This window comes from Capra hircus, chromosome 18 (genome assembly GCF_001704415.2).
Source record: "Capra hircus breed San Clemente chromosome 18, ASM170441v1, whole genome shotgun sequence".
Lineage (NCBI taxonomy): Eukaryota > Metazoa > Chordata > Mammalia > Artiodactyla > Bovidae > Capra > Capra hircus.
Genome location: NC_030825.1, coordinates 26720785 through 26733518, shown reverse-complemented (window position 1 = coordinate 26733518; position 12734 = coordinate 26720785). Strand labels below are relative to the sequence as shown.

At 48.1% G+C, this 12734-nt stretch overlaps 1 protein-coding gene across 1 annotated transcript; it reads right to left on the bottom strand.

Annotated features, from left to right (window-relative positions):
* On the bottom strand, positions 4215-11245 carry CCL22 (C-C motif chemokine ligand 22). Its single transcript, XM_005692018.3, has 3 exons — positions 11135-11245; positions 9623-9746; positions 4215-5197 (listed from the first exon to the last, which is right to left on the bottom strand). Exons 1-3 carry the CDS (start codon positions 11205-11207, stop codon positions 5113-5115), a joined length of 282 nt encoding a protein of 93 aa, XP_005692075.1. The 5' UTR covers positions 11208-11245; the 3' UTR covers positions 4215-5112.

Below are 12734 nucleotides of genomic sequence, written 5' to 3'. Positions count from 1 at the left end.
TATTCAGGACTAATTTCCTTTAGGATTGAATGATTTGATCTGCTTGCAGTCCAAGGGACTCTCAAGAGTCTTCTCCAACACTACAGTTCAAAAGCATCAATTCTTTGGCACTCAGCCTTTGTTATGGTCCAACTCTCACATCCATACATGACTAATGGAAAAACCATAGCTTTGACTAGACAGACCTTTATTGGCAAAGTAATGTCTGCTTTTTAAATATTCTGTCTAGGTTTGTCATAGTTTTTCTTCCAAGGAGCAACCATCTTTTAATTTCATGGCTGCAGCCATCATCCGCAGTGATTTGGGAGCCCAAGAAAATAAAGTTTGTCATTGTTTCCATTGTTACCCCATGTATTTGCCATGAATTGATGGGGCCAGATGCCATGATCTTCATTTTTTGAATGTTGAATTTCAAGCCAACTTTTTCACTCTCCTCTTTCACTTTCATCAGAGGCTCTTTAGTTTCTCCTCGTTTTCTGCCATAAAGGTGGTATCATCTGCATACCTGAGTTTATTAATATTTCTCCTGGCAATCTTGATTCCAGCTTGTGCTTCATCCAGCCCAGCATTTTGCATGATGGACTCTGCATATAAGTTAAATAAGCAGGGTGACAATATACAACCTTGCCATACTCCTTTGCCAGTTTGGAATCAGTCCATTGTTCTATATCTGGTTCTAACTCTTGCTTCTTGACCTGCATACAGATTTCTCAGGAGGCAGGTCAGGTGGTCTGGTATTCCCATCTCTTTAAGAGTTTTTCAGTTTGTTGTGATCCATACAAACAGTGGAAACAGTGACAGACTCTGCATTCAGATGGATATATCTGTCCTTTTCTCCTTTGCCTTTTGCTTCTCTTCTTTTCTCAGCTATTTGTAAGGCCCCCTCAGACTTTTTGCATTTCTTTTTCTTGGGGATGGTTTTGATCACTGCCTCATGTACAATTTGTGAACCTCCGTCCATAGTTCTTCAAATATTCTGTCTATCAGATCTAATCCCTGGAATCTATTTGTCACTTCCACTGTATAATCGTAAGGGATTTGGTTTAGGTCATACCTGAGTGGTCTAGTGGCTTTTCTTACTTTCTTCAATTTAAGTCTGAATTTGGCAATAAGGAGTTCATGATCTGAGCCACGGTCAGTTCCTGGTCTTGTTTTTGCTGCCTGTATAGGCCTTCTCCATCTTTGGCTACAAAGAATAAAACCAATGTGATTTTGGTATTAATCCTCTGGTGATGTCCAAGTTTAGAGTCATCTCTTGTGTTGTTGGAAGAGGGTGTTTGCTATGACCAGTGTGTTCCCTTGACAAAACTCTGTTAGCCTTTGCCCTGCTTCATTTTGTACTCCAAGGCCAAACTTGCCAGTTACTTCAGGTATTTCTTGACTTCCTACTTTTGCATTCCAGTACCCTATGATGAAAAGGACACCCTTTTTATTTTTTATTTTTTGGTGTTAGTTCTAGAAGGTCTTGTAGGTCATCATAGAACCATTCAATTTCCGCTTCTTTGGCATTAGTGGTTGGGGCATAGACTTGGATTGCTGTGATATTGAATGGTTTGCCTTGGAAACGAAGAGAGATCATTCTGTTGTTTTTGAGATTGCACCCAAGTACTGCATTTCAGACTCTTTTGTTGGCTATGAAGGCTACTCCATTTCTTCTATTCCTGCATATTAGACAAGGAGAATTTTAAAGTGGTTACTTTTTATGAATATGCACAAAACTGAAAATATTTTTATTAGTCCCCAAGTAGTAGAATAAAAATGTTTTTTGTGTTAAAAAAAATAATCAACCTGAATTAATCCTCATGTCAAGGAGATACACTTTGGAGTGGCAAATATTGCCCCCACTAAGAACGTGCTTATTAACCAGTTGAGTATCTTCTTTGGAGAACTGTCCATCCAAGTCTTTGCTCATTTTGTTATTGGGCTGTCTGTACCTTTTTATGCCATCAGATTTTCATAAATACATGTGCTATGTGCTTTTATTGCCCGCTATTCACAGAGGCAGAAACTGAGGCTCAGAGGGACCAAATAACTTGTTCCAGACACATAGGTGGTGAGAGTTCCTATGTCTGTCTGAACCTGTGACCTATGCCCTTCATGATGCTTTTCAATGCCTCTCAGTTAGCCTTCCGGGTGTCTGGAGCCTCAACCCTGGAAATCTCACTGTGAGAGCCAGATCCAAAAGGGAGCAAAGGCCACTTGTGCCAAGATATCCATGGAACAGACTGTACACTGAGGAATTAATGATGCAGCAAGAGCAGAGAAGTCCTTTTTCTGGTTGTTTTTGGCAGAGCAAGCTGTGTCCAGGAACTCCTCCGGGGAAGCAGACCCATTTGAGGGCCCAGGGTATTTCGGCACCAGATGAACTAGGTACTCCCCAGATCCACTCCCTCTTCTTCCTGGATACACAGCTTGGCTGTACTTCCCAGCATCCTTTGCTGACAGGGAGGTCATGTGACTGAGTTCTGCCAGTGGCTCATGGGCAGAAGCGATGAGCCCCTGTTTCTGGCCCAGCTCATGAAGTCCTCCCACAGGCATCCATTCTCTTTCCCTATCTTCTGGATGATGGATAGGAGACCTGGTCCTGGAGGAGGTTGGGGCCATGAGAAGGAAGCAGCTTGGATCTTTAAATGACCACATGGATGGAAGGTCATCACAGACCAGGAATGCCGGTCAGACTTCATGCGAGAAGACAGAACCTTGTATGAAGTTGAGCCACTGAGATTTGCGGGGTTGCTTTTGCAAGTTGCATCTCCTGACTAATACACTGTCCTCTGTCTCTGTGTTCTCCCTTGAAGGGGGAGGGTTAAGGTTGGGTTGTTGAGTGAGTGAATGAATATGCTTCTCAAAGATCTACCCTTGAGGACTGAATGAATGATTTCATCAACTCCTCCTGTCAAGTGGTCCCAGGGTGGACACACATCTGGGGTTCCCTGCTGGCACCTGCTCAGCTGCTTCCCAGGTCCTGAGGTCTGGCTGAGACTCCCCACCCTCTCACAGGGTGACCTTGGGCAAGCCAGATCATGTATCAATGTCAAGGGCTTCTCCACCCGGAGGGAGGGGACCGTGGGTCTCCTGCCCCACCTCATAGGAACAGCACATGCCAAGGAACAAAGCAGACACTGTGGCAGAGGATTTATTTTCCAGAAGGCCTGAGGGGCAGGGGCAGGGGCAGGGGCAGGGGCAGGACAGGAGCGGAGGGAGGTTCCAGAACACTTGAAGGCCATGTGCATGGGCAGCGGGCAGGTTAACACTTCTAGTACCTGTAGTGGACAAACGTCCTTGGGCTCTAGGAGGGGACAGAAGCCCTGAAAGACACTGATTTTTATGCCTGGCAAAGCCACATTCTCTGTGGCTTCCACCTGAGCCTAACAGCAAATCCCTTAAGATGGGTATGCCCATTCTTAAGTGAGGCTCAGGGAGGTTAAACATTCTCCTCAGGGTCACACAGTGACAACCACCCTGCCATGCTGCATCAGGCTCCCTCAGAAAGGAAAAAGCGCAGATACCTGGGGAACCTGTTGTCCCCAAAGAGGTGGAGATAAGTCCTAAATCCCAGTCATTAGCCTGGCCACAGCCACCTGAGAACAACCTCCATTCAAGGCTCTTTTCCTTAACTATACCCCACACATTCACCTCAGGGGTCAGGAAATCACTGCCTTGCTCCCACACATTTCCTAGAAGTTCTTCCCATCATTTATTTGGCCTTTTAAGCATTTGCCCTCTTTACTTATACAAATATAACTAGAGCTTATAATACCAAGCCAAGTGTAGTCATTCACACTGTGGCATGAATTTCATTATTAGCTATTTGGGAAAGGAGGAAGAAAAAATGAAGGACTCTGAAGAGTCCCTCTGAAGAGATCAGGCCTGGATGTTGGAGGTTGGAGGGGCAATAAAAACCCTAGGGAAGCAAGAAGGTTAAAGACTTCTAACATGCAGGTAAAATGGGGAAGAAAGGTGAATCTGGGCAAATTTGAGGCTTCCTAATGGACCCCACCAGCCCTTCTCTGCTGCTGCTGCTGCTGCTGCTGCTAAGTCGCGTCAGTCGTGTCCGACTCTGTGCGACCCCATAGACGGAAGCCCACCAGGCTCCTCTGTCCTTGGGATTCTCCAGGCAAGAACACTGGAGTGGGTTGCCATTTCCTTCCCCAATGCATGAAAGTGAAAAGTGAAAGTGAAGTCGTTCAGTCGTGTCCGACTCTTAGCGACCCCATAGACTGTAGCCTATCAGGCTCCTCCACCCATGGGATTTCCCAGGCAAGAGTATTGGAGTGGGGTGCCATTGCCTTCTCCGAGCCCTTCTCTAGATGATCCTAAGTCTCTGTGCTGATGCATAAGAGCCTTTGGGAAGCAGGAGAGAGAAACTACTTTTACTGACTCAGTCTGCAGCCTCTTTCTGAGCTCTGATTCTGAACCAGCCCCTGTGCTTGTGCTGGAGGCCAGGAGACCAAAGTAACTCAGGTGTGGATGCTGATCTAGCTGGGAGGGCTGGAGAACAAGCTCCCAAGTCCCAAGAATTCTGGGCAGATGGCGATCAGTGTTGTTAAAGGGAGGCAGAGAGCCCATGGAAATTTAAAAAACTGAATCTCAATTACTGGCTGCTTAGGGTGAGTGATGATGCCCTGGAGGACAGATGGGGGCAGACAGGTGCAGAAAATGGAAGGACATTCTGGGTGTCAGGAGCAGCCCAGGAAAAGAGCCAGAAGTGGAAAGGTATGACATGGGTTGGGAGAACAGAGAGCTGGAATCCAACATGCATGAAGGGAAATGAGGCAGGACTAGAGACTGAGGTGCCAGGCTCAGGAGCTCTGGCCTCAGCTGAGGGCAATGGGGAGCCATGGAAGGGTTTGGAGTGGAGGAGTGACTGACCAGGGTGGTGGGTCCTCTGGCTTTGGTGGGGCAGAGGGTGGGTTGGAGGGTAAGAGGGGAGATGAGAGTCACAGCTGGAGGCTTGACTGAGGGTGACAGCTGCAGGGATTAAGATCTCTCAGCACTGAGAGAGTTGTTGGCACAGGCTCATGTCAGGAAGCCGCTGTAACAGGAGGGAGGTGGGGATCCATGAGCCTTCCTGGAGGAACCAAGGCCACGGTCATCAGCGCAGGGCCTGCCTCATTGGCTCAGCTTCTGGAGAATCTTCTTCACCCAGTGCTGTTTGGGGTCAGCACAGATCTCTCGGTCCTTCATGGTCAGCAAGCTGGAAGGCAGAAACACCAGGAGGAGAAGGAAGCCTCATTAGCATGCAGCAAGGATGCCATGGTCCACTGCAGATGGTTTGCATACAGCAGGTGACTCATAAATGCAGGTGACTCACATGTCTTAAGAAGGACAGGGGGAAATAAACATCAAGGACTTCCCAAACCTTCAGCCCCAGCCCCAAGCGCCAGGACAGGCCAGGAAATAGAATGCCCAAGAGGCTCATAATCACTGCTGACACTGTCTTGGGAGAGAGTATCGGGCAGTGGCCAAGAGCATGAACTTTGGAACCAGCTTATCTGGATTAAAGTTCTAGATCTGCCACTTGTTAGTGAGTCCCTTAACTTCTTTGAGCTTCTGTTTTCACATTTGTAAAATGGGCATGATAATTGTGGTCCAACTTCCTGGGAATCTGGTAACGATTTGATGAATTAATATATAAACTGGAGTGCTCAGAACAGTACACAGCAGATAGTAGATGCAATATAATTGTGCTAGGAGCTGGCCCAAAGGTCTTTTTTTAACTTTTTTTTAAAAGGCAGAGGAACCAGCAATCAAATTGCCAATATCCGCTGGATCATCGAAAAAGCAAGAGAGTTTCAGAAAAACATCTATTTCTGCTTTATTGACTATGCCAAAGCCTTTGACTGTGTGGATCACAATAAACTGTGGAAAATTCTGAAAGAGATGGGAATACCAGACCACCTGACCTACCTCTTGAGAAACCTATATGCAGGTCAGGAAGCAACAGTTAGAACTGGACATGGAACAACAGAGTGGTTCCAAATAGGAAAAGGAGTACGTCAAGGCTGTATATTGTCACCCTCCTTATTTAACTTATATGCATAGTACATCATGAGAAATGCTGGGCTGGATGAACCACAAGCTGGAATCAAGATTGCCAGGAGAAATATCAGTAACCTCAGATATGCAGATAACACCACCTTTATGGCAGAAAGTGAAGAAGAACTAAAGAGCCTCTTGATGAAAGTGAAAGAGGAGAGTGAAAAAGTTGGCCTAAAGTTCAACATTCAGAAAACTAAGATCATGGCATCTGGTCCCATCACTTCATGGGAAATAGATGGGGAAACAGTGAAAACAGTGCCTGACTTTATTTTTCTGGGCTCCAAAATCACTACAGATGATGATTGCAGCCATGATATTAAAAGACGTTTACTCCTTGGCAGGAAAGTTATGACCAACCTAGATAGCATATTAAAAAGCAGAGATATTACTTTATTAACAAAGGTTCATCTAGTCAAGGCTATGGTTTTTCCAGTGGTCATATATGGATGTGAGAGTTGGACTACAAAGATAGCTGAGCCCTGAAGAATTGATGCTTTTGAACTGTGGTGTTGGAGAAGACTCTTGAGAGTCCCTTGGCCAGCAAAGAGATCCAACCAGTCCCTCCTAAAGGAGATCAGTCCTGGGTGTTCATTGGAAGGACTGATGTTGAAGCTGAAACTCCAGTACTTTGGCCACCTCATGTGAAGAGTTGACTCATTTGAAAAGACCCTGATGCTGGGAAAGACTGAGGGCAGGAGGAGAAGGGGACGACAGAGGATGAGATGGCTGGATGGCATCACCAACTCAATGGACATGAGTTTGGGTAAACTCTGAGAGTTGGTGATGGACAGGGAGGCCTGGTGTGCTGCGGTTCATGGGGTCGCAAAGAGTCAGACACGACTGAGTGACTGAACTGAACTGAACTAATAAAAGTCACATAATATAAAACATACTATTTTAACTATATTTAACTGGACAGTTCATTGGCACTAAGTACATTCACATTATTGTGCAACTCTTAGCATCATCCATCTCCCGAATTTTGCACCTTCCTAAACTGAAAGCCTGTCCCTATTGAACATAACTCCCCACCCACCCTCCCCACTCTCTGGCCCCTGTCATCTACCAATGTACTTTCTAACTATGAATTCAACTATTCTTAGGTACCTCATAGAAGTGGAATCAAATAGTATTTGGCTGCACCTAACGTGTATTGAAATGCATTTTTAAGGTTCACTTGATATATGTTGGCCTGAACTTTTAACATTGATTTTCTTCGTAAATCTTTCAACAACCCTGTGAACTTCCAGTATTCTATCTGCTTCACAGTGAGGAAAGTGAGGCTCAACGACGTAAAGGAAATTGCCCAAGGGCCACAGCTGGTAAGACCTGCCTCATCATGCTTGCTGTAAACTGGACGCTCTGGGGCAGGGCCTTCAGAGAACGTCCCCATCCGGGCCTGCCCCAGGGAGACCTGAGCACAGACAGGAGTGGGGAGCAATAACCCAAGACCACGTGGCAGTTGTGGGCTCGGGCTTCCACTTTTGCCAGAGCTGCAACAAACACCCCTGATCTGCACACATGTGCACGCACATACACACAGATGACCAATGAACAGAAAGAACAAAGAAGGCAGCAAAGCAGGATTGATCTTGGCTGCAGACAGCCTGCCCTGGCTGCTGTGTGGCACCAGACAAGGCTCAGCCTCTCTCTGAGCTTTGATCTTCCCATTCATCGAACCACATTCCTTCTAGAATCCCTTCCGGCTCAAGATCCAATAATCACATGTGTCCCTGGTGGCTCAGTGGTAAAGAATTCATGTGTCAAGGCAGGAGACTCAGGTTCAGTCCCTGGGTCAGGAAGATCCCCTGGAGAAGGAAATGGCAACCCACTCCAGTGTTCTTGCTGGAAAATCCCATGGACAGAGGAGCCTGGTGGGCTACCGTCACGGGGTCGCAAAAGAGCAGCTAAGAAACTGAGTGACTAAACAACAGCAACCGCCTCTCACTGAGCATCTATTACACGCCAGAAATTGGGTATTACACCTCCCACTTACTATTATCATGCCCTGCGACGCTCAAAAAGGCCCCAGAACTCACTGTGTCCATTTATTCACCTGTAGAAAGGAGATTTCACAGTACCTATTACACTGAGTTGTTTGAAGGACTAATATTTGTTAATATTTATAAAGTGTTTATAACAGTAACTGGCATCTAACAAGCACTCTCTACACGTTTGATAAAAATAAATGAAGGTGGTCATTCCCATTATACTGTTGGGGAAACTGAGGCCCAGTATTGAAGTGACCAGAACCCTGGCAGGGCTTCCTGCTTCAGTCTTCTTGCATTTTACCCCTTTGAGGGGTGGAAGATGAATGAGAAGGATGAAGATGAGAAGATGGCACAGACCCAAAGAGGATCATAAATCCCCAGGTTCAAACACCCCACCCCCAGCAGACTCCAGGCCAAGGAAAAGGAACCAAAGAAGCTGAGAGAAAGCAGCAGAGGAGAACAAGGACCCAAGAGTCCTGATTCCAGCCTGGGCAACCTTGAGCAAGTCGTTTCTCCTCACCCCGTCCTGAGCCTGTTTCTCCATCTGTGAAGTGGAAATAATAGCACCTCCTTGTAGGATCACTATGAGAATGAAACAGTCATGCTCAGAACAGTGCCTGGCCCAGAGGAAGCACTTAGTGTCAGCTCTTAATATTCTCCTCGTAAGCATGGGTCGCCTCATTGAAAGGGAATGAGATAATGCAGCAAATGAGATAATTTGCAGCAACCTGGATTGACCTAGAGACTGTCACACTGAGTGAAGTAAGTCAGACAGAGAAGGAGAAATACCATAAGACATCCCTTATATGTGGAATCTAAAAGGAAAGATACAAATGAACTTACTTACAAAACAGAAAGAGACTCACAGACTTGGACAACAAACTTATGGTTCCTGGGTGGGCGAAAGGATAGAGGAGGAGGCACAGTTGGGGAGTTTGGGATGGACATGTACACACTGCTACATTTAAAGTGGATAAGCAACAATGGCCTACTATATACAGCACAGGGGACTCTGCCCAGTGTTATGTGGCAGCCTGGATGGGAGGGGAGTTTGGAGGAGAATGGATATATGTATATGCATCCCTTTACAGGTCCCTTTGCTACTCATCTGAAATCATCGCAACATTGTTTGTTAATCAGCTATATACCAATAAACAAAAAGAAAAAAGAACGGACTGCCTCAAATAACTAAATCTCAGGGCACTGGGGATCCAAGATGCTTCTGATGGGAACATCTTTGCTGAGTCAGCCTACTGCCTGTCCCCTGGACCCTACACTCTACAGCAGCTTTACACTACCTATCTCACCATGCCCGCGGATGCCCCCTCTGAGGTCTCAGAACCAGGCACGTGCTGCCTGGCACAAAGGAAGTGCCTGATAAGATCTGTCGTATGATCACATGGTTTTTTTCTTCCTGGTACACCCAAGCCTCAGCTGAGCCATCTAGTCCAGCCAGGGACTCCCCTGGCATCTGGGCATCCAGCTGCATTCCTCCAGCCCCGGGTGGAGCCCACCCATGTGCACCCGGATCCTCCTGGGCAACACCCCTCAGGCTCTCTAGGGCCTTGCCTCCCCAGCTCCCTACTCACACCACGCCAGGCCTCCGGCAGGAATTTGAAGTCCAGTAGTAATATTTCACCAAACGCAGGGGCAGAGGGTAACGGATGTAGTCCCGGCAACAGACGCTGTCCTCCACGTTGGCACCGTAGGGGCCTGGGGGAGAGGGTTGTTCAGAGGTGTCACAGGCTGGTCTCCCTTGGCCCTCACCTCTGACTCAGCTTTTCTGTTCTCATGCGAAAAGTTGGTGTCCAAAGGATTCTGGGTGTCAAAGACCCCGCTCGTGGATCTCTAAGAAGCCACTAAGCACCCGGAGTCTACACTCTGCATCAGCCAGCTCAAGGGAGAGGGAGTCAGACTGACTGAGCATCAGCAGTGCCCTAAGGGGACTTCCCTGATGGTCCAGGGTTTAGGACTCTGTGCTTCCACTGTAGGGGGCACAGGTTCGATCCCTAGTCAGGGAACAAGGATCTCTCAGTGGTATTAGCACTCCCCAAACAAACAAACGAAAAAACAATGCCTAGTGTGGCCAAGTGTAAAAAACCCACCAAAACTCAACGAAACAAACGGTACAATGCTGAAGCTCTAGATGGGACCCAGAGACTCTGAACAGGAAGGAGCCTTAGAACTTTGCTATTTGAGGTGAGGTCCATGGACCCTCATCAGCATCACTTAAGAGCTTGTCAGAAAAGCTCAGTACCTCATCCCAGCCTGGCTGAATCAGATGTGCACTTTGAAGAACTCTCCAGGTCTTTGGAGAATTTCCCTTCAGCTCACATCTACTTTAATCCCCTTCCTGGAGCAAATGGTGAGAGTGGGGTCCAGAGAAGGAGGTGGATTTGCCCAGACCACACAGCAGGACCCGGGAGAGTGTCAGGTCAAGGGCTCAGACAGAGTCCAGTCACCCAAGCCCTGGTTCGAGTCTCACTCTGCCCTGAGTCACGTAACAGCTCTGAGACCTAATTTCCTCCTCAGATCCAGGGGGTAATAATAGTACCTACCCTCTGGGGCCTTTAATGCAGGGAAGAGTGCTCAGGAACCCCAGTAAATGAGCAATCATTGTTCCTGACTCCCAGCCCAGTCCTCATTCCCCTACCCAACACAGGGCAGAAGAGCAAATCTTGAGATGGAGAGAGAAATCAACAGCCCAGTGTTGAGGGAAAGTTCTGGAGCAAAAATGGGGCAGCAAGATGGCAGGACCAGTCTTCCAAGGGAATAGCCCTTACCCCTGCTCCCACCTTTCCCCACCCAGGCTGTCCTCCTTCAGGGGCTCCTTCTCCACACCCCAAGACCCCATCCTTGAGTTCGCTAGGGGGACCCTGGGCCATGCCCACCACCACCCCTAACCCAGCTGAGGCAGACCCTAGACTCCAAGCCTTCAGCCCTGCTCATTTAACAGATGTAAAGACTCAGGTCTGGTAGAAGCAATGGGACTAGCCCAACAGCTGACAGCCTGGCATCTTCGGCTCTCAGTTCAGTACTCTCTCCACCGCTAGTGTCTGACCTTGACTTCTGCAGAGAGCCCTGCCTCTTCCCAATCTCACCTGCCTCTGTTGCTTGAAGTGTCATAGCCAGGAGGATGAGAGCAGCCAGGAGAGGGGTCTGCAGGCTGGCCATCGTTTTGACCTGTATCCCAGCTCAGGTGTCTACAATCACCAAAGGACAGAGAGGTCTGGTATTTAAATGCTTGCTACACCCACAAGCCTCAGACACTCTTAGTCACCCGTGAGGCCAGAGTCTCTGACATTCACATTATGAAAGAAGAACTCCCGCTTCCTTCAAAGAGGAGGAAATTCTCTGTGGCCAGTAGTCACTCAAAGGGGACCCCCACGCTCACCTCTCCCTGAGTCTCAAGAGATGTAAAATCCCCCTTGAGCTGGGCCTCTTGGAGGCCTGTGCTCCCTGGGGTCTGCTGTCTGTGTAGTCTTGGCCATGTCACTGGATGTCTCTGGGTCTCAGTTTACCCATCTGGAAATGGGGGAGATGTTTTCAGAGTCCCACCGACTTACCCCAGTGGTCGTTTGTAAATCGAGTGAGAATGGGGACAGGAGACAAACAGCCCCAAGCCCTCGCCTGGAACTGAGGCCCGTCTTGTCCCCTTCATCCCCATCTTGGTGACCTTCATCGTGGGTCTGTCTTCAAAGGGAGAAGCCTATGGACCCCTTGGCTTATTTTCTCTGCTGCATCGCCAGCGTCCTCCAGGGCTTCTCACAAGGTCTCAACTTGGGCCAGTTCATGGTCATTTACATTTCCAGGTTTCCTTGTGGCTCAGCTGGTAAAGAATCTGCCTGCAATGCAGGAGACCTGGATTCGATCCCTGGGTTGGGAAGATCCCCTGGAGAAGGGAAAGGCTACCCACTCCAGTATTCGGGCCTGGAGAATTCAATGAGTCACAGAGTCAGATTTGATGGAGTGACTTTCACTTTCTTTTTGTCCTTCTTTCCAGCTGTCTCTACCCTCTTCCTCAGCCACCCCCTTCTCAAACTACCACCATGTCCCACTGACTCTACTTCCTAAGTCTCTCTCAGATCTATCCCCTTATCTCTGTCCCCATTGTCCCTGACCTGCCCTGGCCACCTCCACCCCAGGCTCAGGTGCTGGCCCCTCATTCCCCACTCCACAATGCAGTGACCAGAGGGAGCAGCCCTGATTCCAAGTTCCACGCACCTGCTTCAAAACCCTGCTGCACCCCCGCTAAACCCATTCTCCTGATTGTGACCTTCAAGACCTCTATTCCAGACACGACCCTCCCCCCCAAACTGGTCTCCCTCCCATGAGGAATCACATCACTCTCCTCACAGTTCCTCAAAGAGGTCTGCGGCCTGCCCCTGGCCATGCATGCCCTTTCCACTTCCCTCCTGCATAAACTCCCACTCGTGCATCAAGAGCCATTTGAAATGTCAGCCTCTAGGTAAGCACACCCCCTCAGGACTTAAAATTCTCTGGGGTGACCTAGAACATGGACTCAAACAGATTATATCATATTTTCTCTTTCTTGGGCTCCTCCCAGAAGCCAAATTGATTCATCTCTTGGAAAGCAGGGTCTCCATTTATTTGCTTGGCAGTCCAGGGTCTCCCAAGACTGGGGTACATTGTGGGTGCTCAGAATACATCTAACGGAGGAGAAAAAAGGGACTTGCCAGT